Here is a 20,527-nt window from a genome sequence, read left to right as displayed (position 1 = left end):
GTTGATGGGCAAATCATGTGTAAATATCAATTATTCCTTCCAGAGTCGCTCGCTATAGGAAACCTAGCAGCCCTAACGTCAAGCCATCCCACAATGCCGATAATAATACACATATCTTACACAGCCCTTGACCTACTAAACGGACCTCAAAGTCCTGAAAGGCAACACATCCCCAATCCTCTTCGAATCAGTAAACAGCATAACAAGTCTATCAATCCCACACCCCCATCCCCCCGTCGGTGGCAACCCCCATTCCATCGCCTGCAAATAACTCTCGTCAACACCTGTAGACTCATTCGTATGCTGATTAAAGATCTTCTGCTGCTCAAATTTCCGTCTCTGCTCCCACGGCGAATTCTCCTCCTCGTAGGCATTCACGTACTCTCTTCCCTGGATGAAGAGTTCACACCGAGCAGCCACACGCTGATTATTCTGTATAAATGATTTTGAGAGCGGAGAAAGACATTCTGGGGGATGGATTATGAATGTTGGTTCGTCGCATTGTGGTTCGAGGTAAGTTGAGCAGAGTTTGTCCATGAGACGAGGGAGGGTGGGAAGGTCAGGGAGAGGGATGGAGAGTTCTTTGAAGAGCTTTTTGACGTCTTGCTCTGCGCTGGGGGAGGATAGATCTGGTAAGGGGCGATTGATGGCAGCCTCGATCCCGGAAATGAAATCTATCCGACGAAAGGGGATTGAGAAGTTTGTGCTTGGTGTTGGTATTTCGGAGCTCATGCGTTCTTTCTGTTGTGAGACATGTTCTGCTAGACCGGAGAACAGGTTCTCGGTTATAGAGATGACATCTTCCAGGTTTGCGTACACCATGTAGAATTCGCATGTCGTGAACTCGGGGTTGTGCGACTTATCGATGCCTACGACATGTTAATATTGTGCAGTCGCATAGTACTATCAGATGTATACATACCCTCATTACGAAACGATGGCCCGATTTCAAAAACCTTATCAAAACCCCCTATTACCAACCGTTTCAACCACAACTCAGGCGCTATTCTCAAATACAACGACTTGTCCGGGAACTCGTTTGCCGTGGTAACAAACGGACGCGCAGTTGCACCACCAGCTTCACTGGCCATAATAGGCGTATTGACTTCCATAAAAGTCCGCTCAACAAAGAATTGACGGATATACTGAATGATCGCGGACCGTATTCGCATAATATCCGAAGTGTGTTTATCGGCGAGAAACTGAACATGCCGAGGATAACCAGAAACACCATGTTCTTTGGTGTCGGTAGGGATATCGTGTAGAGAAGGAGATAGAAGTGTCGGTAGCTCCGTCACTTGCACCGTGAGCTCTCCTCTTCCAGTCCGATGCGGTTTTCCAGTCACGGCTTGACGGTCTCAGTCCATATGAAAAAATCAAGCTGGGTTAGTTTAGGGGTTACATACAGAAAGCATCTCCGCGACGAAGCAGACGATATAATTGCTTGAACTTCTCAGGAGCTACATCGGTGGACATACGAAGATTCCACATTGCCTGGATCTTGTGCTCATTTTGGACGATATCAAAAAATATCAATTTGCTGCCTGCCAATCTGGCTGTTCGTATTCTGCCTACGTAAAAAAGAAAATTCTCTAAGTACATGTAGATCCCATAAAGAAGGGCCTGAGTGAGGCCTTAACCTACCCTGGACCACGACTTTGTCCTCCTCGACCACTTGATTGGGTTCAAGATGGTCATATAGGTTGCGGAATTGCTCAATGCTAAGCCTGTTTGCATTACTTTCTAGACGTGGATAGGCGTCTGAGACAGCAGCTTGAATTTCTTGCACACGGCTATCGAAGCCAGGTTCTGTCGGAGGTTGAGTACTATGCCATCGAGTGGATGCTCTTTGCAAACAGTGAATATGAGGAATAGGATGTTGTAGACTAAGGGGAAACGATATATTGGTGATTGAGTGTCGACTACTATGATAGACAGTTAGCGAATCCGTCATATCAAGCATTCATAAATTTCGCGAGTAGGAAAAGATTGAATCAGAAAAGTAAGTCCTGTTATGATCATTACTTGTAAAGAATTGCAAGTGTCATTCGCAGCGGTTCTGTATTAGGTGCGTGTTTCATCCTGATGTAGGGCATAAGCAGAAAAGAAGAACGAAATAAAAGCTTACCTATATAATAACTTACCTAGAAGCCTCTGAGAGGCTCTTCCGGGTCCAATGGATTGCATGGTGTATGAAGTTGCGAGTTGTAGCATGTAAAGAGTCGGAAAGAGATGAAAATTGTGCGGCGAGCGGAAGAGATCACGGGTGGTCCAAGCTTCTTCGTACCTAATTGTTTCGCTGCAATCTTTCTCCGGACAAGATACAATTCATTACCAAGTCACCTTCAACTGAGCCTGAATAGCCCTTCTATCGATTGATAAAGGTATCGTCTCTGAGAGAGCATGTTGTGAATATATTCCAGTCAATAGTTTGGATGCTGATAGTGATATAGAATTATTTGCGACCTCAAATACAGACGTCACCATGTCTTTCCTATTCGGCGGTCGTCCCCAGCTCTCTTCGGAACAGAAGATTGCTGCAGCAGAAACAGAAGTCGAGATGGTTTCTGATTTGTTCAATCGGTACGTCTGGAAGTCAAGATCAGAGTTAAATACATGCTGCACAGAGGCCTACTTTACCACATCCCTCGGCCTTGTTATTTGACTTGCTATACTTACTACAACAATAGCTGACATTTATTTTCCTTTCTCTAGTCTAACACAATCCTGCACCAAGAAATGCATTCCCCCCGAATACCGAGAAGGCGAATTGAACAAGGGCGAATCCGTCTGCCTCGATCGCTGCGTCTCCAAGTTCTTCGAAGTCAATATCAAGGTTAGCGAGAAGATGCAGGGTGAGGCTGCCAATAGACAAGGTGGCGGTATGGGTGGATTTGGCATGTAAGATTGGGAAAGCAATTTTTTGTGATAGTGAGATGGATCGGATCAGCAAGGCAAAAAACGGATTTCTCTGGTTGACTGTTGTTGGGCTTTATCTCTCTGGATGAGAACGATTCTCTACTCTGTTGTATTTCATATTGCAATTGCGCAGAAAGCTGGCCGGATTCGGTTATTTGCGCTTGAGAGGTATATACCTTGGTATAATGTACAATACAATTGATATGATAAGAAGGTAGTGCAGTTTCGTAGACTCCATCGTATAATAAATATATAGGAATATGGCTCACCGCCCGCCATTGATGCCTGAATATACACAGTGAAATTTATGAATTTAAAAGCAAGTGAGATATGTATCATAGTCGACCGAATTTCCGGCCAGCCCAAGAAAACCACGAGGTACCATTTTTTTGTTCTCCCCGAACAAGACCCTTGATTCGGTTCTCCACAACATCAACATTCCGTTGGAAATCCTGAAGGCCTTCCTCGACATCTTCAATTTTCGATTCCAGAACATTCAATTCGTAATCCAGCTTCGCCCCCAGTAGCTCAATCTTCTTCATCTCTTCGGTCAACCGCGAACCTTCATCTCCGAATAGCTGATTGATGCGTTCTCGAAGTTCTTGAATTTCTTCTAGACGCTCCGGATACAGATATCCCAATTCCTCTTGAAGAGTACTGGTTTTACGATGTAGGAGCTCCACCGAAGTGACCTGCTTCTCAACCCAAGGGACTGTTTGCCGGTTCAGATCCAAGACTCCGGAGCTGAAAGTCTGTGCATCGGACAGGAGAATGCACTCACGAAGAATCGCGTCGTCCAGGGATTTAGAAGGTTCTTTGTCCCACTCGGTTGTTGTTACGGTATCGAAACCATCCCAAACAAAGATGACTTCTTCTACCGTGCTGAACGATAAATGACGAGGCCATTTGCCTTTTCTGGCAAAGGTTGAATAGTCGGTCCTTTCTCCAGGAAAACTCTGTGACCGGCGGAGGCACCTGAACACCGTCCCTTCTGAAGCGTCCTGTTCACTCAGCACCTCGGTTGACCTAGTTTTGGTAAGTTCAAGTTCTTTAGTTTCATCCTCTTGCTCTTCACTTTCTCCCGCTATGGTTTCTTCGTGCTGTGCAGGTATGGGTGACAAGCTCCGCTTGTCCATTTCTGAGTGTGGGGGAGAATCCGGTACAACATGGATTTCTGGTGGCACCACTTTGACATTCGATGACTTGCTCGAGGGTATCGAAAAGTCACTGTCTTGAGGAGCCTTTTTTGGCCTGTCTATTTGTTGGGCGTCAATATTCTTCCCTGGTGTATGGCCAAAATCTTTCTGATCAACAGTAGCAACCTCATTCTCGATATCGTCCTCACCAACGGCAGTATCAGAGATATCAGGGTTTATAAACTCTTTTAGCCGATGGCGGTGATGGTTTTGGTATTGATGGGAGCGACGACTGGGCAAGCCAACCGCATCCTTGAATCTGCCAAAACCAGCACGAGCATCAGATACCTTTTCCGTGAGACTACGCGAGACGATGCGCCCTAGATTGGAATCCTTCTCTTCCACAACTGTTGCAGGTTCTTGAAGGCGTTTCGTACTGTCATTATCTTGCGACACACGCTCGGCACCCGAGTCTAAGCCGGCAGACCGCTTGCGACCAGCCCAAATGTAACTGCCCTGATCATCCGTTGTGAAGACAAGATCTTCTGGACGTGACGCGCTATCTAGTCCGCTATTGAGCGAGCTTTTTCGCGGCTTTCCCTGCCACAGCCATCGGGCTCTTTCGCCGTGCACCAGCTGGACGAATCGCTCCAAATCTAATGTTTCGATATCGGATATACCGCCTTTTTCTCGACCCACCATTCCCATAACCATCTCGCCACCTTTTCCACTAAGTTCAGCAACGGTGGATTTAACGGCACCAGCCCAACGTTCAGAGTTTGTCGGTTTCTGACTGACTCGATGAAGTCTGTCTAGTGTATCGCGATCCAGTCGGCGCGTGCGTTCAAGCTTCTGCGATTTCTGAAAGCTTCCGATCCCTCGTTTCATGCTAGACAAATCAAAGACGTCCTTTGGAACTGGTGCTCCAACAGCATGTAACCGATTCCGCGCACCCATCAATGTGCCCAGCAGCGCCGCAACAGTGGTAGGACCTAATATGCCGTCACTGGGTTCAATGTTGTACAGATCCGTACCGATATCTGCCCACCAGTCACCCAATGCTTTTTCTGTCACATCGCATAATAGTCCGTCTGCATACTCCGGTGCAAGTTTCCCGAAAATAGTAAGCGCAAGTTGACATTGCTTGACGAGCTCGGTCACTGCGACATACAAGGGCACACGGTCACTTGTTTTGTACAACTGATGAAACTTAGCTGCCACTACCGGGGACGGTTCTTGGAGTTTCAAGCTTGCACGTCCAGCGCATCCCAGACGTTTCAGATTCTCATTTACAATAAAATGGTCACGGTTTTTTCGTGTGTCGCCATCTGGCACTGCAATAACTGTAAGAGCTGATGGGAAAGCACTCAAGTTCGTTACCATCAAGGTTCCCAGAGGTGTTTCCTTTGCTACAGCATGGTACTGTTGCACGGCATCAAAGTAGAGTTTCAGACGGGGGGACCAGCTGTCCCTATCCGTCGGGACGCCTAGAACTCCAACATATATAAGATGCGTAGGGTCGCCTGTGTAAGTGGTGATTATGAGGGTCGGATGCACTCGAGAGCATGCCCATTGCTCGACAATATAGATTTCATATCCTTGCAAGCGCGTGCGGCGATGTAACAGAGTCGTCGATGGGTCCTCTTCAAGATACATGAGGGCGACAGGGTCAGCTAGGACAACTCTTTGGTGTCTTTTCCGTGCTGACTGGTCGACCGCGACATGGCCGTTCGTTGCCGAAGGGAGAGGTTCGTTTGATTGGTAACGAGTCTGGCTATTTTGACCGGTAGGGGATGCTGCAGCGGAAGTATTGTAGGAGTCAAGGGTAGTTCCCGACATTTCCGTGGCAGGCCCTTCCTGGGGGTTTTCTCGAAGCACAAAGGGCAATTTGAAGGATAGTCTTCACGGTTGAGGTCACCTGTGAACGGCGAAGAGAAAAGCCCACGAAGGGAAGTGTCCCTGGACGGATCCCAAATAGACAGAACAAAGCATCTCTGGTGAAGGAACCGTAGTTTTGGCCTTTCAAAAGGCGTGCTTATCTCAAATCGAGCAACCGACGTGCCTGTAGATAGCAGCGACTAGTCATAGACAAACATGATTCTGGTGGTGGTTGTTGTAGCTCCAGCGGGCGGTGTAGGCAAATTATGGAGCCGAGGGGGAAAGAGCGCCGAAGACGTCAGTCAGTCCCAAAGAGGAAAAGACTCTCCGCTTTCCGCCAGCCAGTCAAGCCCGGAACATCTTGTGACCCTCCGCCATCAACTTCTCTTTATCGTCCTTTGGGTATTACTCTCATGGAAAAGGAGAGTCAACTGCTTCGGTACATGGTAAAACCATGGATTTGCTGCAGAAGGAGCATGAGCGGGCGTGGAAGCGCATGAAAGCCGCCAAGAGTATCAACGATGTCCAAGCTACAATCGACTTATTGCAGAAAGCCCGAGACTCGATAGCTGCTGGTAAGACCTCACCGTTGTCTTTCATAATGTTCGGGAATTCGGTTAATTATCAGCATTTGTTCTAGATCCCACCAAAGCTTCCATCACACTCGCTAAGCTACAGAATCCGGTCAAGGCGTCATTCGATGCGACCAACGAGAGTCTGAAAGAGACCCATAGCAGTCTCAACAAGTATACGAAAGCACTAGACAAGGTATGATGAATTGGAAATCTTTATGAGAGGAAAGGTATTGATAGGAGTTCTATAGTTATTCAAGGATCGTCCCCTTCCTAGTACCGAATATGACGCCCTCTCAAATTCACCCAGTCTCGTCAATCGAGCCATAGCCATGCACCTACTCCGCGAAGGTCAATTTTCAGTTGCATCTACATTCCTGGATGAAATATCGCAGGCGAAGTCCCTGGCACAGCCCGAATCTGATGGAAGCTCGACCAGCAGCGAGGATAGTGCGTCATCGCTACTTGACCAGATCCAATCGGGCAGAATCCGCGAAGAGTTCACTACAATGTACCACATACTGCACGAGCTTCGGGAAAATTCGAACCTACTGCCGGCAATCCAATGGGCAAGGGACCATAGAGCGCCCCTAGAGACCCGAGGAAGCAACCTAGAGTTTGAACTTTGTCGCCTTCAGTTCGTGTGGCTCTTCCATGGCGGAAGGCAACCACAGTACCCGCCAAGTTCCTACGGTCGACGAGCTGCACTGGAATATGCGAGGCAGGAATTCTCGTCTTTTATTCCCCGGTACTTGAAGGAGATTCAGCAACTAATAGCTGCTATGGCCTTCTGGCCAAATCTTGATGAATCACCTTATCGACATATTTTCAACAACCCAACCGCTTGGTCTGAAGTTGCTCATTCATTTACACGGGAATTTTGCTCATTACTTGGTCTGTCTGCAGACTCGCCCCTTTACATTGCGGCGACCGCTGGCGCCATTGCTCTTCCAACCCTGTTGAAACTGCAGACGATCATGAAGGCAAAGAGGACCGAGTGGACCACGCAGGACGAACTGCCGGTACGTATTAGTTTATATTATCTTGATTATCCATCACATGTCACAGTTCTAACCATGTCCAATAGGTCGAAATACCGTTACCTCGCTCGTATCTATTCCATTCGATTTTCGTGTGCCCCGTCTCCAAAGAACAGACTACAGATCAAAACCCGCCGATGATGATGCCATGCGGCCACGTCATTGCACTGGAATCGCTTCAACGTATCAGCAAGGGCAACAAGTTCAAATGTCCTTATTGTCCGAGCGAGAGCCATCCGAAGAACGCTCGGAAAGTTATATTCTGATGTACGTTATATTACGAAGACAGCAATGGAACGGCGTAGAGGCGTTTTGGGTGATTATTTTCTACGAGTCATGACCAGAAGGAACCCCGGCGTTGTCTTCTACTTTTTGGATTCTAAAGTCTTTGAGAGATCTCACGATGTGTTTATAGCAATGATCTTCTCTACTTGTGCAGACGAATCAAGCAGGCTGTGTTCTGAACATGACTTATAGGTTAGCCAGGGAACCGTACAAATCTTTGGCCCAAGATGAAACCAACTAATTGCTTAGTGTAATGAGGCGTCATCTCTTATCAAGCTTGACCCGGGTCTTAAGTCCAGGGCGCAAATCAGAGGATTTGTCCACCCTGCTTTGGAGCTTGTAGCTGAACGGGATATGCAGGAGTGCTTCCATAATGTCCCGCTAGGCGGGGATTACCAAGTACATGGGACGCCACAGTACTAATGCAGTACTAGTCGGTACTGATGAGCCTTGTAGACCCGAAAATTCAGGTCAGAGACCTCTTTTTCCGTCGAAAATCCGAACTGGGAAACTGATCTCTATCTGCGCTCGATCACGGATTACAGTTTGACTCAGACTTCATGGAACTATTCGAATCTGACCATTGTTTCTAAGAGGATTCTCAAATATGCATTCGAAACAAACAAAGTCTCCGGTAATACGTACACTTATCCGTCTCCGTCCTGTAGGCATTACTCGGACATCCGAATTGACTAGTCATATCCCAGAATCTCCGTGCAACTACCAGTTTCGCCTAGGTCAAGGTACTAGTCGGAGACTAAAACGACAATTTTCTTTATGATTTAGAATTCTAGATCAATACAGAGTAGATAGCTTATATTTCCGGCCCAGTGAGTCATTTTTTGGGCACACCTGGCCAGCTGTGACTGGCCACAATAGGCATCATTGATTCACGTGACCACGCGTAACTTTGGCGATGAGGGGGGCCAAGAGACGGCGCGTTTCGCGCGTTGGCTATCCATCCCTCCTTGTTCCTGCTGAATAGCGTTGCCTGGATGCTAGCCTGGTCTGTTCGACTATAAAAGCCCTGTGTGTGTTCACCAGACCTCAAGTGGATTTTATAGTCAGGATGGTTTTGCACCCTCAAGTCTGCAACAGGAGAGTCTCAGGCTAGTACTCTCTATCTCTCGACCATGCAATAGTCATATTTATCATTATTGCAGTGGATTTTTATCGACGAGCACACACACACCGCTCATTTACATCTGATAAAAGACAAAATGTTTGTCAAAAAGTCATCACATGGTCGCTCTGAAAGCTTCACCAGCAAATATCGAGCCGGCAAGTCGACCTCAACTTCGACATCCCGGAGTATGAAACGATCATTCCGAGAGCATGCTGCCGGAGGTCATTCATCGGAAAGTAGACATGGGAAGCACAGTTCTCCTCTAGCAGAGCAGTAAGTCCTTTCCCTACCAACTTCAAAAAGAGACAAGAATCTAAGGGTATCCGCTACATCAACAGAAACCTCACCTCAGCCGTAGTCACAATCTGCGTTGGACAAGACCAACGCCTCTTCGCCGCCCACGAAGACGTCCTATCCCTATCACCGTTCTTTGCTGCCTGTTGCCGGGGCCAATTCCTACAAGCTCACAACAAGCAAATCAGCCTACCGGATGAAAGACCCGAGGTTCTATCCTCGGTTCTCGAATATCTCTACAAGGGCGATTATTATCCCCGACTTATACACAATAAGCGTCGGGATACCTGGTTGTTGGAGGATGATATGATGGATATTGATGGCGGGGATGGGAAGGATGCTGCATACCTTCATCAGGAGGATGGGAGCATCATATTGAAAGATACTGCCATGTAGTACGTTCACCCCCTTTTCCTGTTCTAAATGTTGGCTAATGGCTTGTCATAGCTGTGCAGCAGAACGGTACAAATTGCCAGAACTCAAACGCCTCGCTCTCCGCAAACAAGGTCTCCAGTCGGGCATACACTGCAGCACGATCCTGACTAGTGCTCGATATGCGTATGCAAATACTCCGGAGACCGACAGCCAGCTACGTGCCCATTACCTTGCGTTGATAATCAGGAGCAGATCAACATTCAAAAGGAGTGGTACTATGCAAATGGAGATGGAAAAAGGCGGGAAAGTATTTTTTGATTTGTTCGTGGCCATGTGTAACCATATGGTAAGCCCTTCCTTCCCTCTCGTCCCTTTCGGTTCTTTGAGAGATTGAATGCTGATATAGGCATAGGATGATATTGCTACCGCCTCTCCAACTTTGAGCAGGAAGACATAAATACTTCTCCTCTTCGGCCGTCTCCATCTCTATTAACTGGGATCTCCAGCAAATTGTCCCTGTGTGTACCATATCAACTTCTACCTACCCAACTTAATTTGTAATATATCTCACCACCATCCCAAGATGAAGCCGATACCCATTTCTTCTTTCCTATTGTTTGCTTACAAGTCCCTCTCGTACTCAAACCTGGCTCTCCATTCAACCAGATTGTGATACCTTGTTGGTTATATCTATGATGTTGCATTTTTCTTTTTCTTGCTCTATTTCATTTATATTGTGCGGATTCCGGGGCTAAATGATTTCTGTATCCAGATTGTCAATTTGCTTTTCATATTTCTGCCATGAGTCATGTTGATTGGGTTTTATTTTAGGTCTGACTGTACTGAATATCCGGTATAAGGGAGAATGAATCAATATATTCTGGATAATGATAGGATTGATTCCATTCGAGGTGTAGATGTATCCTCGTAATGCTACAAGTTGATGTGTACGTAGGTAAATTGGTGCTTAAGGTAGACTTAATGTCCATTACTCAATCAGAATTGAGTCACAGTAGCATGCATGAATGTCAGCCTGGAGCATATGTAGATGCAAGGTAGGCTGCTCGCATATATGATGATGGCTATTTGGTGATAGCTTGGCATCTGTTCAGGAGCATAACTCGTTATTGAAACTCATGGCTCTGCTGTGCAATCTGCAATCTCATTGTTGGACGCTGCATCTGACCATGCGGAGATTGGTGGAAGTTTGCTGATAGGGTCTGTCGTCAGTAATGATTCTTACTGCGATAGTTGTAAGACTGCGCTGAAGAATCATATTATCTAACCAAAGGGTGTCAGACCCCTGTGCCCGGAAATGCACCAGACTTGCTTAACACAACGGTAGCACGTTCTCGCGAAATGTAGCCTTTCATCATATTCTAGAAACAATCATACCAGTTAGCTATACACAGCTTGCGCTCGACTACAAGCCAAAGGATCGACTCACCTTGTATATCATATTAGCCAATAAACACTCCACTTCATCCATATCAATGCGCGCTTTATCATCTGATTTATTCCCAATACGCAAAGCAGCCGCAAACTCCGTTAGCGGTATACGAGTGCGACGAATCGGCACTGAATCTGATGCAGTAGCAGGCTCAAATCCTCCAGCAATAAAAACTTTTCGAAACAAGTTTCGGAGAGCGAGATCTCGACCCCTTTCAAGAGGCAAATAGATCCGACGTTTGACGAAATCATCTGCGCCGGCTGACATGGCGGCGTCGAAGCCGACGAGGTTTCCTTGTCGGATGCAGTCGCATAGCGGTCGGAGGAGGCGTTCTAGACGTGGGAATGGGGCTAGGAGTTGTTTGCTGGGGAGGCGATGGGTGGTGACGAGATGGCAGGGTATTAGATACGTTAAGATTAATCTGTAATATGTTAGTATAGCTACGCATTCAGACTCGCGCAGTTAACTTACTCTTTATTCTTCCACGCGTCTTTCTTACACATAAGCCATGCTTGAGTAAGACTTTCTTCGGCCTGAGAGATTAATTAGTCCATTGTCGCTAGCGGACACCACGGATGATATCATACCTCCTTATAGTTTTCCTCTAAAAAGTTAATAAGCCCAACATAATAATTGAAAGTCACAATATGAGATTTCGGAAACTGAAAAGGCTGTGGAATGTCTGCTGATGATGCATCCAGAGCACGGAGCACACTTTTTGACAGCCCAACTTGGTTTAACTATCTTATGTCAGAATCAAGTTAATATTGACAAGTAGATAGTACGTACCTTGAAGTATGTCTTGAACAAAAGGTTCGTTGTCTCGTAGATTCCCCATTTTCGTGATTCCTCAATAGGAGCCCTGCGACTTCTATCAGACCTGACGTGCCCAGAATTGCTGTAATCAACTTACCGGTCACCTAGGCAGAGAGTAAACATTCTGTTAATCGTCCTCGCTGCATCTTCAAGATTGGCATTCTTCTCCGCAGACACCACATCGTCCTGGAACCCATTGCCATAACCGCCTGCACTCTGAGATGCATCCGATGCATCCGCCTTGATGGCAAAAGCGCGAAGATACTTTCCAGCCATATATAGACAAGGTATCGTCCATGACGGGAAATGATTATTTGAATAGCCCCTAATCAGTTGATTGACAAACTCCTTCCAGGCCTCAAACACCTTTAGCCAACTTCCCCGTGGGGAGTATTCTTCAATCTTCACTAACTCTACGGCAGTGACCCAAAAGGCGTTCACGACACTGACCCAAGCATTGCCTTGTTGTTTGCTCAGCTTGACTCCCGTGTGTCTGTCGTAGAGAAGATGATGGCGAATATCACCCTCGGAGTTGGCGCTGTTTGTGACACGGACAAAGTTCAGTAGGCGATGGGGATCTTCTGGTGTTGCAGCTGGTGTAAGAGCAGCGGCCAGGATAGGTCCCGACTGGAGCGTATGAGCTGCCTTAAAATCATCAAAAACGGAAGCCATAATAGAAATCTATCCTCTATATTCTGTTTCAAACCATGAACTAGGAAGCTGCTTGGCGGTTGATGTTATTCAAGGAAGTCGGGCCACAGGCTGTGATTGGTGGATTAGCCCCATCCCGCATTTGTGGCTGTAACACCCCGAAACGGCTAGACCGGATCTCAGCCTCAGATTCGCTTAAGCGGAGGGCCACAGCCCTAGCACCCCAAGAACTTCACAATTCTTTTCGGCTGGAGACAAGTCAGCGGCATATCCTTTTCACCAGGAGACTCAACACGACAAACGACACAAAGTGAGTGATTATTGTTGTTTTCTGATCAGATCTATTTGTACTAATTATTTTTCTACAGATGGGTACGTTTAATTTATTTGTTTCTGCGTTGATCCTGCGATTCTGTACCACTTTTCAGCTCGATTCTCGACTTGTCATCGAAACGAATACCGACGTGCGAAAAATTGAATACCGCTTGAAGGAGGATAGTACTGGTTGAGACGACGACAATTGGATCGATTGCAGTTGAATTTAGGATTTTGGGGTTGCGATAAATTATCTGAAGTTCGAGACGTTACGCCCACGCGAGCAACACGCCCAGAAAAAAGATGCCTCAGTCACGTAAAACAATTCAACCGACAGATATCTTCTTCAATCTCCTCGACGTGGGGACTACGGCTGTCTCACGATTTCAACACGACTGACAAGCGAGAATCGGGCTGTTGGGCTATCGTTCCGAGAATGCAAATTACTGGTAAAGAGGTTAGACACTGACAATATATAGGCCGTCTCAACGAGTACCAGGTCATCGGGCGCCACTTGCCCACCGAGGCGAACCCGACGCCCAAGTTGTACCGCATGCGCATCTTCGCTCCCAACACAGTTGTTGCCAAGTCGCGCTTCTGGTACTTCCTCACCAAGCTCAAGAAGGTCAAGAAGGCCAACGGTGAGATTGTCAGCCTCAACGTGGTATGTATTATGAACCATACGATCGACGAATCCATTCGTGCAGAATGGCAGAACTAATTTTGATTACAGATCACCGAGAAGCGTCCCACCAAGGTCAAGAACTTCGGTATCTGGTTGCGTTACGACTCCCGCTCCGGCACCCACAACATGTACAAGGAGTTCCGTGAGCTCAGCCGAACTGATGCCGTCGAGTCCTTGTACCAGGACATGGCTGCCCGCCATCGCGCCCGATTCGGTTCCATTCACGTATGTTTCTTGTCCACTTGGTACCACAACAACGACCCCCCACTAACGTCAATAGATCCTCCGTGTCGTTGAGATCGAGAACAACGAGAGCATCCGCCGCCCTTACATCAAGCAGCTCCTTACCAAGGGCTTGAAGTTCCCTCTCCCCCACCGTGTCCCTCCCCAATCTGGAAAGGTCTTCGCCTACAAGCGCCCATCTACTTTCGCATAAGCATGCTGTGTTTCTCTTGGGGTTTGAGGATTTGCGGTTCAATGATTGTGTAATGGCCATAGCATTCGATTATGTTTGTTACAAAAAAAATATTTCAATGAAGAATTTCAAACATACGAACGTTTACAGATGAGACGATTTTAGTCCATGTTCGCACAAACAAAAGCTGGCTGCTCTTTATGGGTAATTTTGATGGCTTCATATTTCTCATGTCCTTTTCTTATATTCCGAATGATATCAAATGTTCCACTGAACTCTTGGGCCTGGTCGCTATGAAGCGGTCGCTTGTGACGGGTTAAAAAGCATCCTCTGATAGGGATTCATCATTTTCGTACTGATTATACCAGGCTGATCAAAGGTTCTTCTCTCATCCAGTCCGATTATCCCGTAAACAAAATCTGTAGATGGTCGGTTACACATACAGGCTCTCTTTACAAGGTTGATTGAACCTGTACTTTGTCCATGACACTCAAAATGTCGGAAATCAAACTAGAATAGAAGCCGAAGCGTAGGATATATATATACTGAAATATTCAGATATGCAATAATGAACAGTCTTAGTCCTACTACCTAGTCGGGAAAGGGCACGGAGTTTGCGTCATGGCCTCGGACTCCGCCCTAGTTACGGCTGGCCGCAACAAAGTGCTTTCTCTTTTGCTCTTGTCTGCGACAATCCCAATCCTCAACCGAAGGATATCATCACTGTTTTGCCAATTGAAAACAAAGCATCATTCTTTTATACCTCTTTTCCTTTTTTTGACCATCATCACAATGTTCGCTAGATCCGCCTTCAGGCTCTCGCAGCCTGCCAGACAGGTATAAAGGAGCTGACAAATCCTGAGTCAAAGAGCCATATGCTAATTTTATTGAATCATAGAGCTTCCGCAAATACTCCACCGAGGCTACTGCAAAGGGCAACAACTTGAAAAACATCGCCTTTGTCGTTGGTGCGCTCGGTGTTGGTACGGGCGTGTACAGGTACATGCAGAGCAAACCGGTGACTGCGGAAGAAATCAAGGAGCGCGACAAGGTGTTTACCGGTGGCGATCAAGGATTCGTCGATTTAAAGCTCAGCGATATTGAGATTTTGAGCCATAATACCAAGAGATATCGCTTTGAGTTCCCTGACAAGGAGGCTGTTTCTGGTTTGCATGTTGCGTGTAAGCTCCGTCTTGTCTATTTATGTGACAGACACAGAACTGATATGGTGGTTTTTAGCTGCGTTGATCACCAAGTACACACCACCTGAGGGCAAGCCTATCATCCGTCCTTACACTCCTGTCTCAGATGAAGGTACGTGCAATGCTGGATCTTTGAGAAGGAACTCGTGGGAAGCTACTGACCGACCAAGACACACCTGGATACTTGGACCTCATTGTCAAGCATTACCCCAATGGACCCATGTCTTCGCACTTGGATAGTATGAACGTTGGCCAGCGCCTCGACTTCAAGGGACCTATTCCCAAGTATCCCTGGCAACCCAACAAGCACAACCACATTGCCATGATTGCCGGTGGCACTGGTATCACCCCAATGTACCAATTGATCCGCGCTATCTTCAAGAACCCCGACGACAAGACCAAGGTCACTCTTGTCTATGGAAACGTCGGCGAGGATGATATTCTCTTGAAGAAGGAGCTCCACGACTTGGAGAACACCTATCCTCAGCGGTTCAAGGCTTTCTATCTCCTTGATAGCCCTCCCAAGGAATGGACTGGTGGCAAGGGCTATGTGACCAAGGAACTCTTGAAGACTGTTTTGCCGGAGCCCAAGGAAGAGAACATCAAGGTATTTGTTTGCGGACCTCCGGGATTGTACAAGGCCATTAGCGGTGGTAAGAAGAGTCCTTCTGACCAGGGTGAATTGGAAGGGTACCTCAAGGAACTTGGCTACAACAAGGAGCAAGTCTACAAGTTTTAGAATTGTGGTGCATGAACAGAAAGATATTTTGTCTGTTGTATTTCCTATATACGATTGTGATATATACTAGGTAGCTAGCTGTGTGGTGAACAGCCTATTGTGTTTAGAAAGAGCTGTATACAGATAGACATCTCCAATCTTCAGATTTGAATTTCGCCAGTTCAAGGTATTGCCCAACCTATAGTTAACTTATACTTGTCGCGTCGCCTTCCCCCACCCTAGACCGGGTGGTGGTCGGCCCGGACTCAAGGGCCAAAATCTTCAAAATCTCAACTCGGCATTTACAAACGTCAAAACCGGAGCCAAAATGACCCCTAAATTATATAAAGAAGAGGAGGAATTGATTGCAAAGGCCCTCAGTGCGTGCCAACACAAAAAAAAAAAACCGAATTTTAGCAAATTATCGCGTGAATATGGGGTGTCTCGCAAAAAACTGTCTCGTCGGTGGCATGGCTTACCCTCTCGCTCAACACGCCCACCTACGAGGCGCCTATTATCTCTAGATCAAGAAAAGGCACTTATTCTATGGATTGAGTATCTAGATAATATAGGCGCGCATCCTACGAATCAGCAAATTGAGGAAAGTGCGAATTATTTGCTCGGCAAAGATTTCAGGGGTCCAGGAGAGCCCCCTCGCGCCGGAAAAAATTGGGTACACGATTTTATCAAGCGCCTGCCAAAACAGTATGTACGAATCGTTCAAAAACCTCAAGAAAAGGAGCGTACCGTCGCAGAGCATTATGGCGAGGTTGAGCGCTGGTTTATTGACCTCGAGCTCGCTATACAACAATACAAAATTCGCCCTCAAAATCTGTGGAACTTCGACGAGACCGGATTCATTGTTGGACAAGGAAAAGATGAAGCGGTGGTAACAGCATATCCAAAAACATCAAAAAGGGTATCTAGCCTGTCCTCTCGAGAATCAATTACTATCATTGAGGGTATAAATGCCGAAGGAAAGATTATACCACCTTTATTGATTCCAAAAGGCAAGGTCCATTTGGAGGAATGGTACCGGCATATAAAAGATGACGACTGGCTAGTTGCACCTGCTTCGAATGGATTTATCACAGATGAGATCGCATTCGAATGGCTTCAACACTTTGACCACTTCTCTAGGCCCGGGGCCTTCCCGGATTGGCGGTTACTTCTTATGGATAATCATACAACTCATCTTACTATACAGTTCGTGCAATATTGTGAAATTTGGCACATTCGCCCATTCCGATTTCCGCCTCATTCTACGCATTTTTTACAACCACTCGATGGAGTGCCATTTCAGCAATATAAACATGTTCATGGACGGGTTGTGAACAAGATTGCACGCTTAGGTGGCTTCGATTTTGATAAAAACGACTTTTTTGAAGAATTACGCGATATCCGGATAAAGACTTTTACCACACGAACAATTCGGCACGGCTGGAGAGAGCGAGGAATTTGGCCTCTTAATCCTCGGCTTATACTTGATACGATGCTTCAGCCAGATGAAGCATTTGAAGCACTTGTTGCTGAAGGGGATGCACTAAAAATATATGGCGAGGCGGATGACACTATTCCCAGCTCACCAACTACAAAATCAATATCTCCACCGTCAACCGCCGTAAAACTACGTCGCTATGTCAATAAGATTGAAAAAATCGATTGACAGTATAAAGGATATTCTTGATGAAGTAAGCCCGGGCCTTTCACGCCGTATAAAGGTGGTTAATCAAGGCAGTCTCACCTTGGCCGAATTAGGCGATCTACACCGTGAGAGCTTTGCCAAGGTTCGTGATACAGCAACGCGCAAGAATCAAAAAAACTACAAAGCGACAAGTCAAAGCGAGCGGTGCACTTTATGCAAAAGATGCGAATCGCCTCATAAAACGCCGTCATGATGGAGATTTGTTGAAAATCTATAAGAGCCATGCTGTTGGCGTGCCGCAGCCGACGGAAGAAGCGGCTTCAATAGAGCCTCAAAACAGCGGTTTTTTCTTTGATACTCAAGGAAATAAGTGAACAATGCTTGTATTTAACACCTCTCTAGTTTTTATATGCAATTTATATGGCGTTGGTGGACTGTAAAACATTTTACATGAGACTTCATATCTTCTGGCCCTTGAGTCCGGGCCGACCACCACCCGGTCTAGGGTGGGGGGAGGCGACGCGACAAGTATGTCTAAATGTTAAGAAGGCATGTTACGGGTCCAAGGCGGGGTCAATGCTCTTTGTGTGCTCTGTAACCGCTAAAGAATGCCAACGGGCTAGGCTATCCTATTAGGTGGTGTTGCCGGGTACGGGGACTGCCGGACTCCCGAGCAAACAGCGAGTACGGAGTACATACAAAGCAATGTGGATTTTCCTAGCAACCGAAATATCGCTGCTGACTATAGTCTACAGTTAGCATGCAGCTCATGTTACAAACAATTCGTGTCGGGGATTTCTGTGTTGACAGGTCAGTGGCTAATTAATAGTCATGCAGAACCAAACAGCGAGCACTCTCTCCGCGATTAGTGACCACTGCACGGTGCCTATAATTGTGAGCCGTCGGAGCAAGCAGGGCTCTGCCACCCAATGAAAGCGGGTGAAACAGGGAGTCTCTGAAGCAAGCGTTGGCGCCTGGACTGCAGGTCCTGCGGCGCTAAGCACGAAGCCCAATTCTTGGGGTTAACACTGTACTCAGAGGGTGACGGTTCCCCCTTTCCGCCGGGCAGTGCCCACCCACCAAACTCCCGCCTAAAAATCAATAAAGCATTCTGTGGGTGGGCTAGGCCTTTTTACTATTTAGTGGCCCCATGCCCCCCAAGTCCGGCCTGGAAAGAAAAAAACTTTTCCCTTTCTTTTTACTCCTCTCTCCCCGGCACTCCCCCCTCTTACTTTCGTCTCTTCCCAAGCATCACCCAAGCGTGGACGCGTCAACATTCTAGCATACCACAGGTTTTATACAGTAAAGATGTCACGCAAGGACGAATCCAAGGCCAAGGATGCCTTTGTGACTGTCAATGTTGACGAATTTTCTCGTGCTCGCGACAAAGTAAGTTTTTTTTTCTCCACCCCTCTCTCTCTCTTTCTCTCGCGCCCAGCTTAGACTTGCACACCCGCTATTTTATTGTTATTCTTTGGTTGTTTCGCGCCCGATACACACCAACCACTACGGCTCCTCCAACACGCGCTGTTTCTTTTATTTTCTGTATTCTTCTAAACACATCCTACGTTTCAAATTTCTGCTTTCTGAAGTCCCAGATCCTATTTCATACATTTGTACCAGTTTTTCGCTTCGCCTCATTGCTTTTCTTCTGGCTCTGCCGCGGCGCAAAGGCGCTACCCCTGCAACGCGGTAGCGCCCTTAGCAACGGCGCGAGTAGTCTAGTGAACGCTGCCATTAAAATCCAAAGAGCCAGCAGCAGCATCCTTTCACTGGGCGACCACTAACTCTACCAAGAAAAGCAACTAATATACTCGCAGTTCATCATCGGCCTCGCGGGTCTGCAGTCGGCCGTGTCGGATTTGTCACGCTTCTATCTTGATCATACAAACACTATCCTGAACCGTGGACCTGTCTTGGCTGAGAACAGTCTCACCTCTGGACTCGCCGGTGGTTTCGCTAGCAGCTTGTTTGAGAACGCTCTCTTGGGTAGCGCTGTGGCGCAACATGCACTCGGTCAGGATGCGGGCAAATCCGAAACTGGCGAGAAGAAGAAGCGCAAGCGTGCCCCTCATGATCCCAATGCGCCCAAGCGTGCTTTGACGCCGTACTTTCTCTATATGCAGCACAACCGTCAATTGATTGCCAATGAGCTTGGTCCTGATGCTAAGCCCAAGGATGTCGCTGACGAGGGTACCGTTCGTTGGAGCAACATGTCTGATGAAGAAAAGGCTGTAAGTATTCTCACTTGTTGATAGGTGTTGCGTAACCGGAAGCTAACGTCAAACAGGTCTGGAAGAAGCTCTACAACGACAATCTTGCCGTCTACCGCGCCAAGATGAATGCTTACAAGGCCGGTCTCCCTATTCCAGAGGACGACAACGTCAAGGCCGACAACCAACTGCAACAGAGCGTCGCTGCCGCTGAGGCCGAGGCTGAAGAAGAGACCGACTCTCCCAGCGAGTCTGAATCTGAAGAATCCGACGAGTCCGACATACCTGCCAAGGAACCTACTCCTCCTCCCAGCAAGCGTCGTCGTGGTGGTGCTCTCAAGACCCCCGCTTCACCAGTGTCTACCAAGAAGGCTTCTCCCGAGAAGAAGAAGCAATCCACGCCTCCTAAGAAGGATACTTCATCGCGAAAATCCATTGGAGGCTCGACTGATGGAAAGCGCAAGAGCAAGAAGCGCAAGAGTGAAGTTGGTGGGGACGAGTAAACTAAGGCATCCACAAAGAATTGTTTCAAGTTATCCGTATACAAATCCGATTATAGTGGTCTTTTAACCTTCCTGTCTTGTACTTTGTCACAAAATGTGTCTTCGTTTTATTTTGTTGTTGTTGTTGTTGTTTTTTTTTCTTTTTTTTGCATTTGGGGGTTTGTATGGGTTTTTATCTGGTGTTGCTGTCTTTTCTAAGAGTCCAGGCGTGATGTTGTTCAGGTAGTTAATTAAGTTATTCGTTATTGAGTATTAGTCAATGTGAAGCTATTCGAGATAAGCTTATCTT

The 20,527-nt window shown here is 46.9% G+C and overlaps 10 protein-coding genes across 10 annotated transcripts, besides 2 other annotated features; 7 read left to right on the top strand and 3 right to left on the bottom strand.

Moving 5' to 3' along the window:
• Positions 1–3: 3 nt before the first annotated feature.
• TSTA_018760 (lysyl-tRNA synthetase, putative) lies at positions 4–2,187 on the bottom strand (the record flags this gene model as incomplete). Its single annotated transcript, XM_002483998.1, has 5 exons — positions 4–869; positions 923–1,348; positions 1,407–1,571; positions 1,645–1,809; positions 2,145–2,187. 5 exons carry the CDS (start codon positions 2,185–2,187, stop codon positions 136–138), a joined length of 1,533 nt encoding a protein of 510 aa, XP_002484043.1. The 3' UTR covers positions 4–135.
• A 131-nt stretch (positions 2,188–2,318) lies between these two features.
• Positions 2,319–3,132, top strand: TSTA_018750 (mitochondrial intermembrane space translocase subunit Tim10, putative). The gene is made up of 3 exons (XM_002483997.1): positions 2,319–2,384; positions 2,454–2,583; positions 2,716–3,132. The coding sequence occupies exons 2-3, from the start codon at positions 2,486–2,488 to the stop codon at positions 2,903–2,905; spliced, it is 288 nt and encodes a 95-aa protein (XP_002484042.1). The 5' UTR covers positions 2,319–2,384; positions 2,454–2,485; the 3' UTR covers positions 2,906–3,132.
• A 6-nt stretch (positions 3,133–3,138) lies between these two features.
• On the bottom strand, positions 3,139–6,094 carry TSTA_018740 (Sin3 complex subunit (Stb2), putative). The gene has a single exon (XM_002483996.1). The coding sequence runs from the start codon at positions 5,892–5,894 to the stop codon at positions 3,255–3,257; it is 2,640 nt and encodes an 879-aa protein (XP_002484041.1). The 5' UTR covers positions 5,895–6,094; the 3' UTR covers positions 3,139–3,254.
• Positions 6,095–6,337: 243 nt separating this feature from the next.
• TSTA_018730 (regulator of gluconeogenesis Rmd5, putative) lies at positions 6,338–8,011 on the top strand. The gene is made up of 4 exons (XM_002483995.1): positions 6,338–6,508; positions 6,574–6,701; positions 6,757–7,527; positions 7,593–8,011. Exons 1-4 carry the CDS (start codon positions 6,388–6,390, stop codon positions 7,809–7,811), a joined length of 1,239 nt encoding a protein of 412 aa, XP_002484040.1. The 5' UTR covers positions 6,338–6,387; the 3' UTR covers positions 7,812–8,011.
• A 910-nt stretch (positions 8,012–8,921) lies between these two features.
• TSTA_018720 (uncharacterized protein) lies at positions 8,922–10,439 on the top strand. The gene is made up of 4 exons (XM_002483994.1): positions 8,922–9,229; positions 9,295–9,645; positions 9,698–9,971; positions 10,038–10,439. Exons 1-4 carry the CDS (start codon positions 9,051–9,053, stop codon positions 10,080–10,082), a joined length of 849 nt encoding a protein of 282 aa, XP_002484039.1. The 5' UTR covers positions 8,922–9,050; the 3' UTR covers positions 10,083–10,439.
• Positions 10,440–10,509: 70 nt separating this feature from the next.
• Positions 10,510–12,587, bottom strand: TSTA_018710 (uncharacterized protein). The gene is made up of 6 exons (XM_002483993.1): positions 11,989–12,587; positions 11,865–11,937; positions 11,663–11,815; positions 11,547–11,608; positions 11,073–11,496; positions 10,510–11,004 (listed from the first exon to the last, which is right to left on the bottom strand). The coding sequence occupies exons 1-6, from the start codon at positions 12,561–12,563 to the stop codon at positions 10,921–10,923; spliced, it is 1,371 nt and encodes a 456-aa protein (XP_002484038.1). The 5' UTR covers positions 12,564–12,587; the 3' UTR covers positions 10,510–10,920.
• A 236-nt stretch (positions 12,588–12,823) lies between these two features.
• On the top strand, positions 12,824–14,287 carry TSTA_018700 (60S ribosomal protein L20). The gene is made up of 5 exons (XM_002483992.1): positions 12,824–12,852; positions 12,911–12,914; positions 13,337–13,521; positions 13,591–13,767; positions 13,823–14,287. The coding sequence occupies exons 2-5, from the start codon at positions 12,911–12,913 to the stop codon at positions 13,976–13,978; spliced, it is 522 nt and encodes a 173-aa protein (XP_002484037.1). The 5' UTR covers positions 12,824–12,852; the 3' UTR covers positions 13,979–14,287.
• Positions 14,288–14,634: 347 nt separating this feature from the next.
• On the top strand, positions 14,635–16,061 carry TSTA_018690 (NADH-cytochrome b5 reductase, putative). Its single transcript, XM_002483991.1, has 4 exons — positions 14,635–14,794; positions 14,856–15,138; positions 15,197–15,271; positions 15,330–16,061. Exons 1-4 carry the CDS (start codon positions 14,750–14,752, stop codon positions 15,896–15,898), a joined length of 972 nt encoding a protein of 323 aa, XP_002484036.1. The 5' UTR covers positions 14,635–14,749; the 3' UTR covers positions 15,899–16,061.
• Positions 16,062–16,205: 144 nt separating this feature from the next.
• Positions 16,206–17,665, top strand: TSTA_018680 (uncharacterized protein; the record flags this gene model as incomplete). Its single annotated transcript, XM_002483990.1, has 2 exons — positions 16,206–16,261; positions 16,295–17,665. The coding sequence occupies 2 exons, from the start codon at positions 16,206–16,208 to the stop codon at positions 17,541–17,543; spliced, it is 1,305 nt and encodes a 434-aa protein (XP_002484035.1). The 3' UTR covers positions 17,544–17,665.
• Positions 16,215–17,534: a mobile genetic element.
• A 1,165-nt stretch (positions 17,666–18,830) lies between the features above and the next one.
• On the top strand, positions 18,831–20,471 carry TSTA_018670 (HMG box protein, putative; the record flags this gene model as incomplete). The annotated part of the gene is made up of 3 exons (XM_002483989.1): positions 18,831–18,911; positions 19,343–19,756; positions 19,813–20,471. 3 exons carry the CDS (start codon positions 18,831–18,833, stop codon positions 20,236–20,238), a joined length of 921 nt encoding a protein of 306 aa, XP_002484034.1. The 3' UTR covers positions 20,239–20,471.
• Positions 20,351–20,370: a microsatellite.
• Positions 20,472–20,527: the final 56 nt, after the last annotated feature.

The sequence above is a fragment of the Talaromyces stipitatus genome, genomic scaffold (genome assembly GCF_000003125.1).
Source record: "Talaromyces stipitatus ATCC 10500 scf_1105507295549 genomic scaffold, whole genome shotgun sequence".
In the NCBI taxonomy this organism is placed as follows: domain Eukaryota; kingdom Fungi; phylum Ascomycota; class Eurotiomycetes; order Eurotiales; family Trichocomaceae; genus Talaromyces; species Talaromyces stipitatus.
The sequence above is the reverse complement of the archived record's forward strand: the minus strand, read 5'-3'. Positions and strand labels throughout refer to the sequence as shown.

Bases quoted from the DNA above. Each gene is read 5' to 3' on its own strand.
- TSTA_018750 (XM_002483997.1), top strand. From the start codon at position 2,486: ATGTCTTTCCTATTCGGCGGTCGTCCCCAGCTCTCTTCGGAACAGAAG. The intron at 2,584-2,715 runs GTACGTCTGGAA...TCCTTTCTCTAG, and splicing joins GTTTCTGATTTGTTCAATCG to TCTAACACAATCCTGCACCA.
- TSTA_018740 (XM_002483996.1), bottom strand. From the start codon at position 5,894: ATGTCGGGAACTACCCTTGACTCCTACAATACTTCCGCTGCAGCATCC.
- TSTA_018730 (XM_002483995.1), top strand. From the start codon at position 6,388: ATGGATTTGCTGCAGAAGGAGCATGAGCGGGCGTGGAAGCGCATGAAA. The intron at 6,509-6,573 runs GTAAGACCTCAC...CATTTGTTCTAG, and splicing joins CCGAGACTCGATAGCTGCTG to ATCCCACCAAAGCTTCCATC. The intron at 7,528-7,592 runs GTACGTATTAGT...CATGTCCAATAG, and splicing joins CCACGCAGGACGAACTGCCG to GTCGAAATACCGTTACCTCG.
- TSTA_018720 (XM_002483994.1), top strand. From the start codon at position 9,051: ATGTTTGTCAAAAAGTCATCACATGGTCGCTCTGAAAGCTTCACCAGC. The intron at 9,230-9,294 runs GTAAGTCCTTTC...CTACATCAACAG, and splicing joins AGTTCTCCTCTAGCAGAGCA to AAACCTCACCTCAGCCGTAG. The intron at 9,972-10,037 runs GTAAGCCCTTCC...ATATAGGCATAG, and splicing joins TGGCCATGTGTAACCATATG to GATGATATTGCTACCGCCTC.
- TSTA_018710 (XM_002483993.1), bottom strand. From the start codon at position 12,563: ATGGCTTCCGTTTTTGATGATTTTAAGGCAGCTCATACGCTCCAGTCG. The intron at 11,938-11,988 runs GTAAGTTGATTA...TAGAAGTCGCAG, and splicing joins ACTCTCTGCCTAGGTGACCG to GGCTCCTATTGAGGAATCAC. The intron at 11,497-11,546 runs GTAAGTTAACTG...AACATATTACAG, and splicing joins GACGCGTGGAAGAATAAAGA to ATTAATCTTAACGTATCTAA.
- TSTA_018700 (XM_002483992.1), top strand. The intron at 13,522-13,590 runs GTATGTATTATG...TTTTGATTACAG, and splicing joins AGATTGTCAGCCTCAACGTG to ATCACCGAGAAGCGTCCCAC. The intron at 13,768-13,822 runs GTATGTTTCTTG...TAACGTCAATAG, and splicing joins CCCGATTCGGTTCCATTCAC to ATCCTCCGTGTCGTTGAGAT.
- TSTA_018690 (XM_002483991.1), top strand. From the start codon at position 14,750: ATGTTCGCTAGATCCGCCTTCAGGCTCTCGCAGCCTGCCAGACAG. The intron at 14,795-14,855 runs GTATAAAGGAGC...ATTGAATCATAG, and splicing joins TCTCGCAGCCTGCCAGACAG to AGCTTCCGCAAATACTCCAC. The intron at 15,139-15,196 runs GTAAGCTCCGTC...GGTGGTTTTTAG, and splicing joins TTCTGGTTTGCATGTTGCGT to CTGCGTTGATCACCAAGTAC.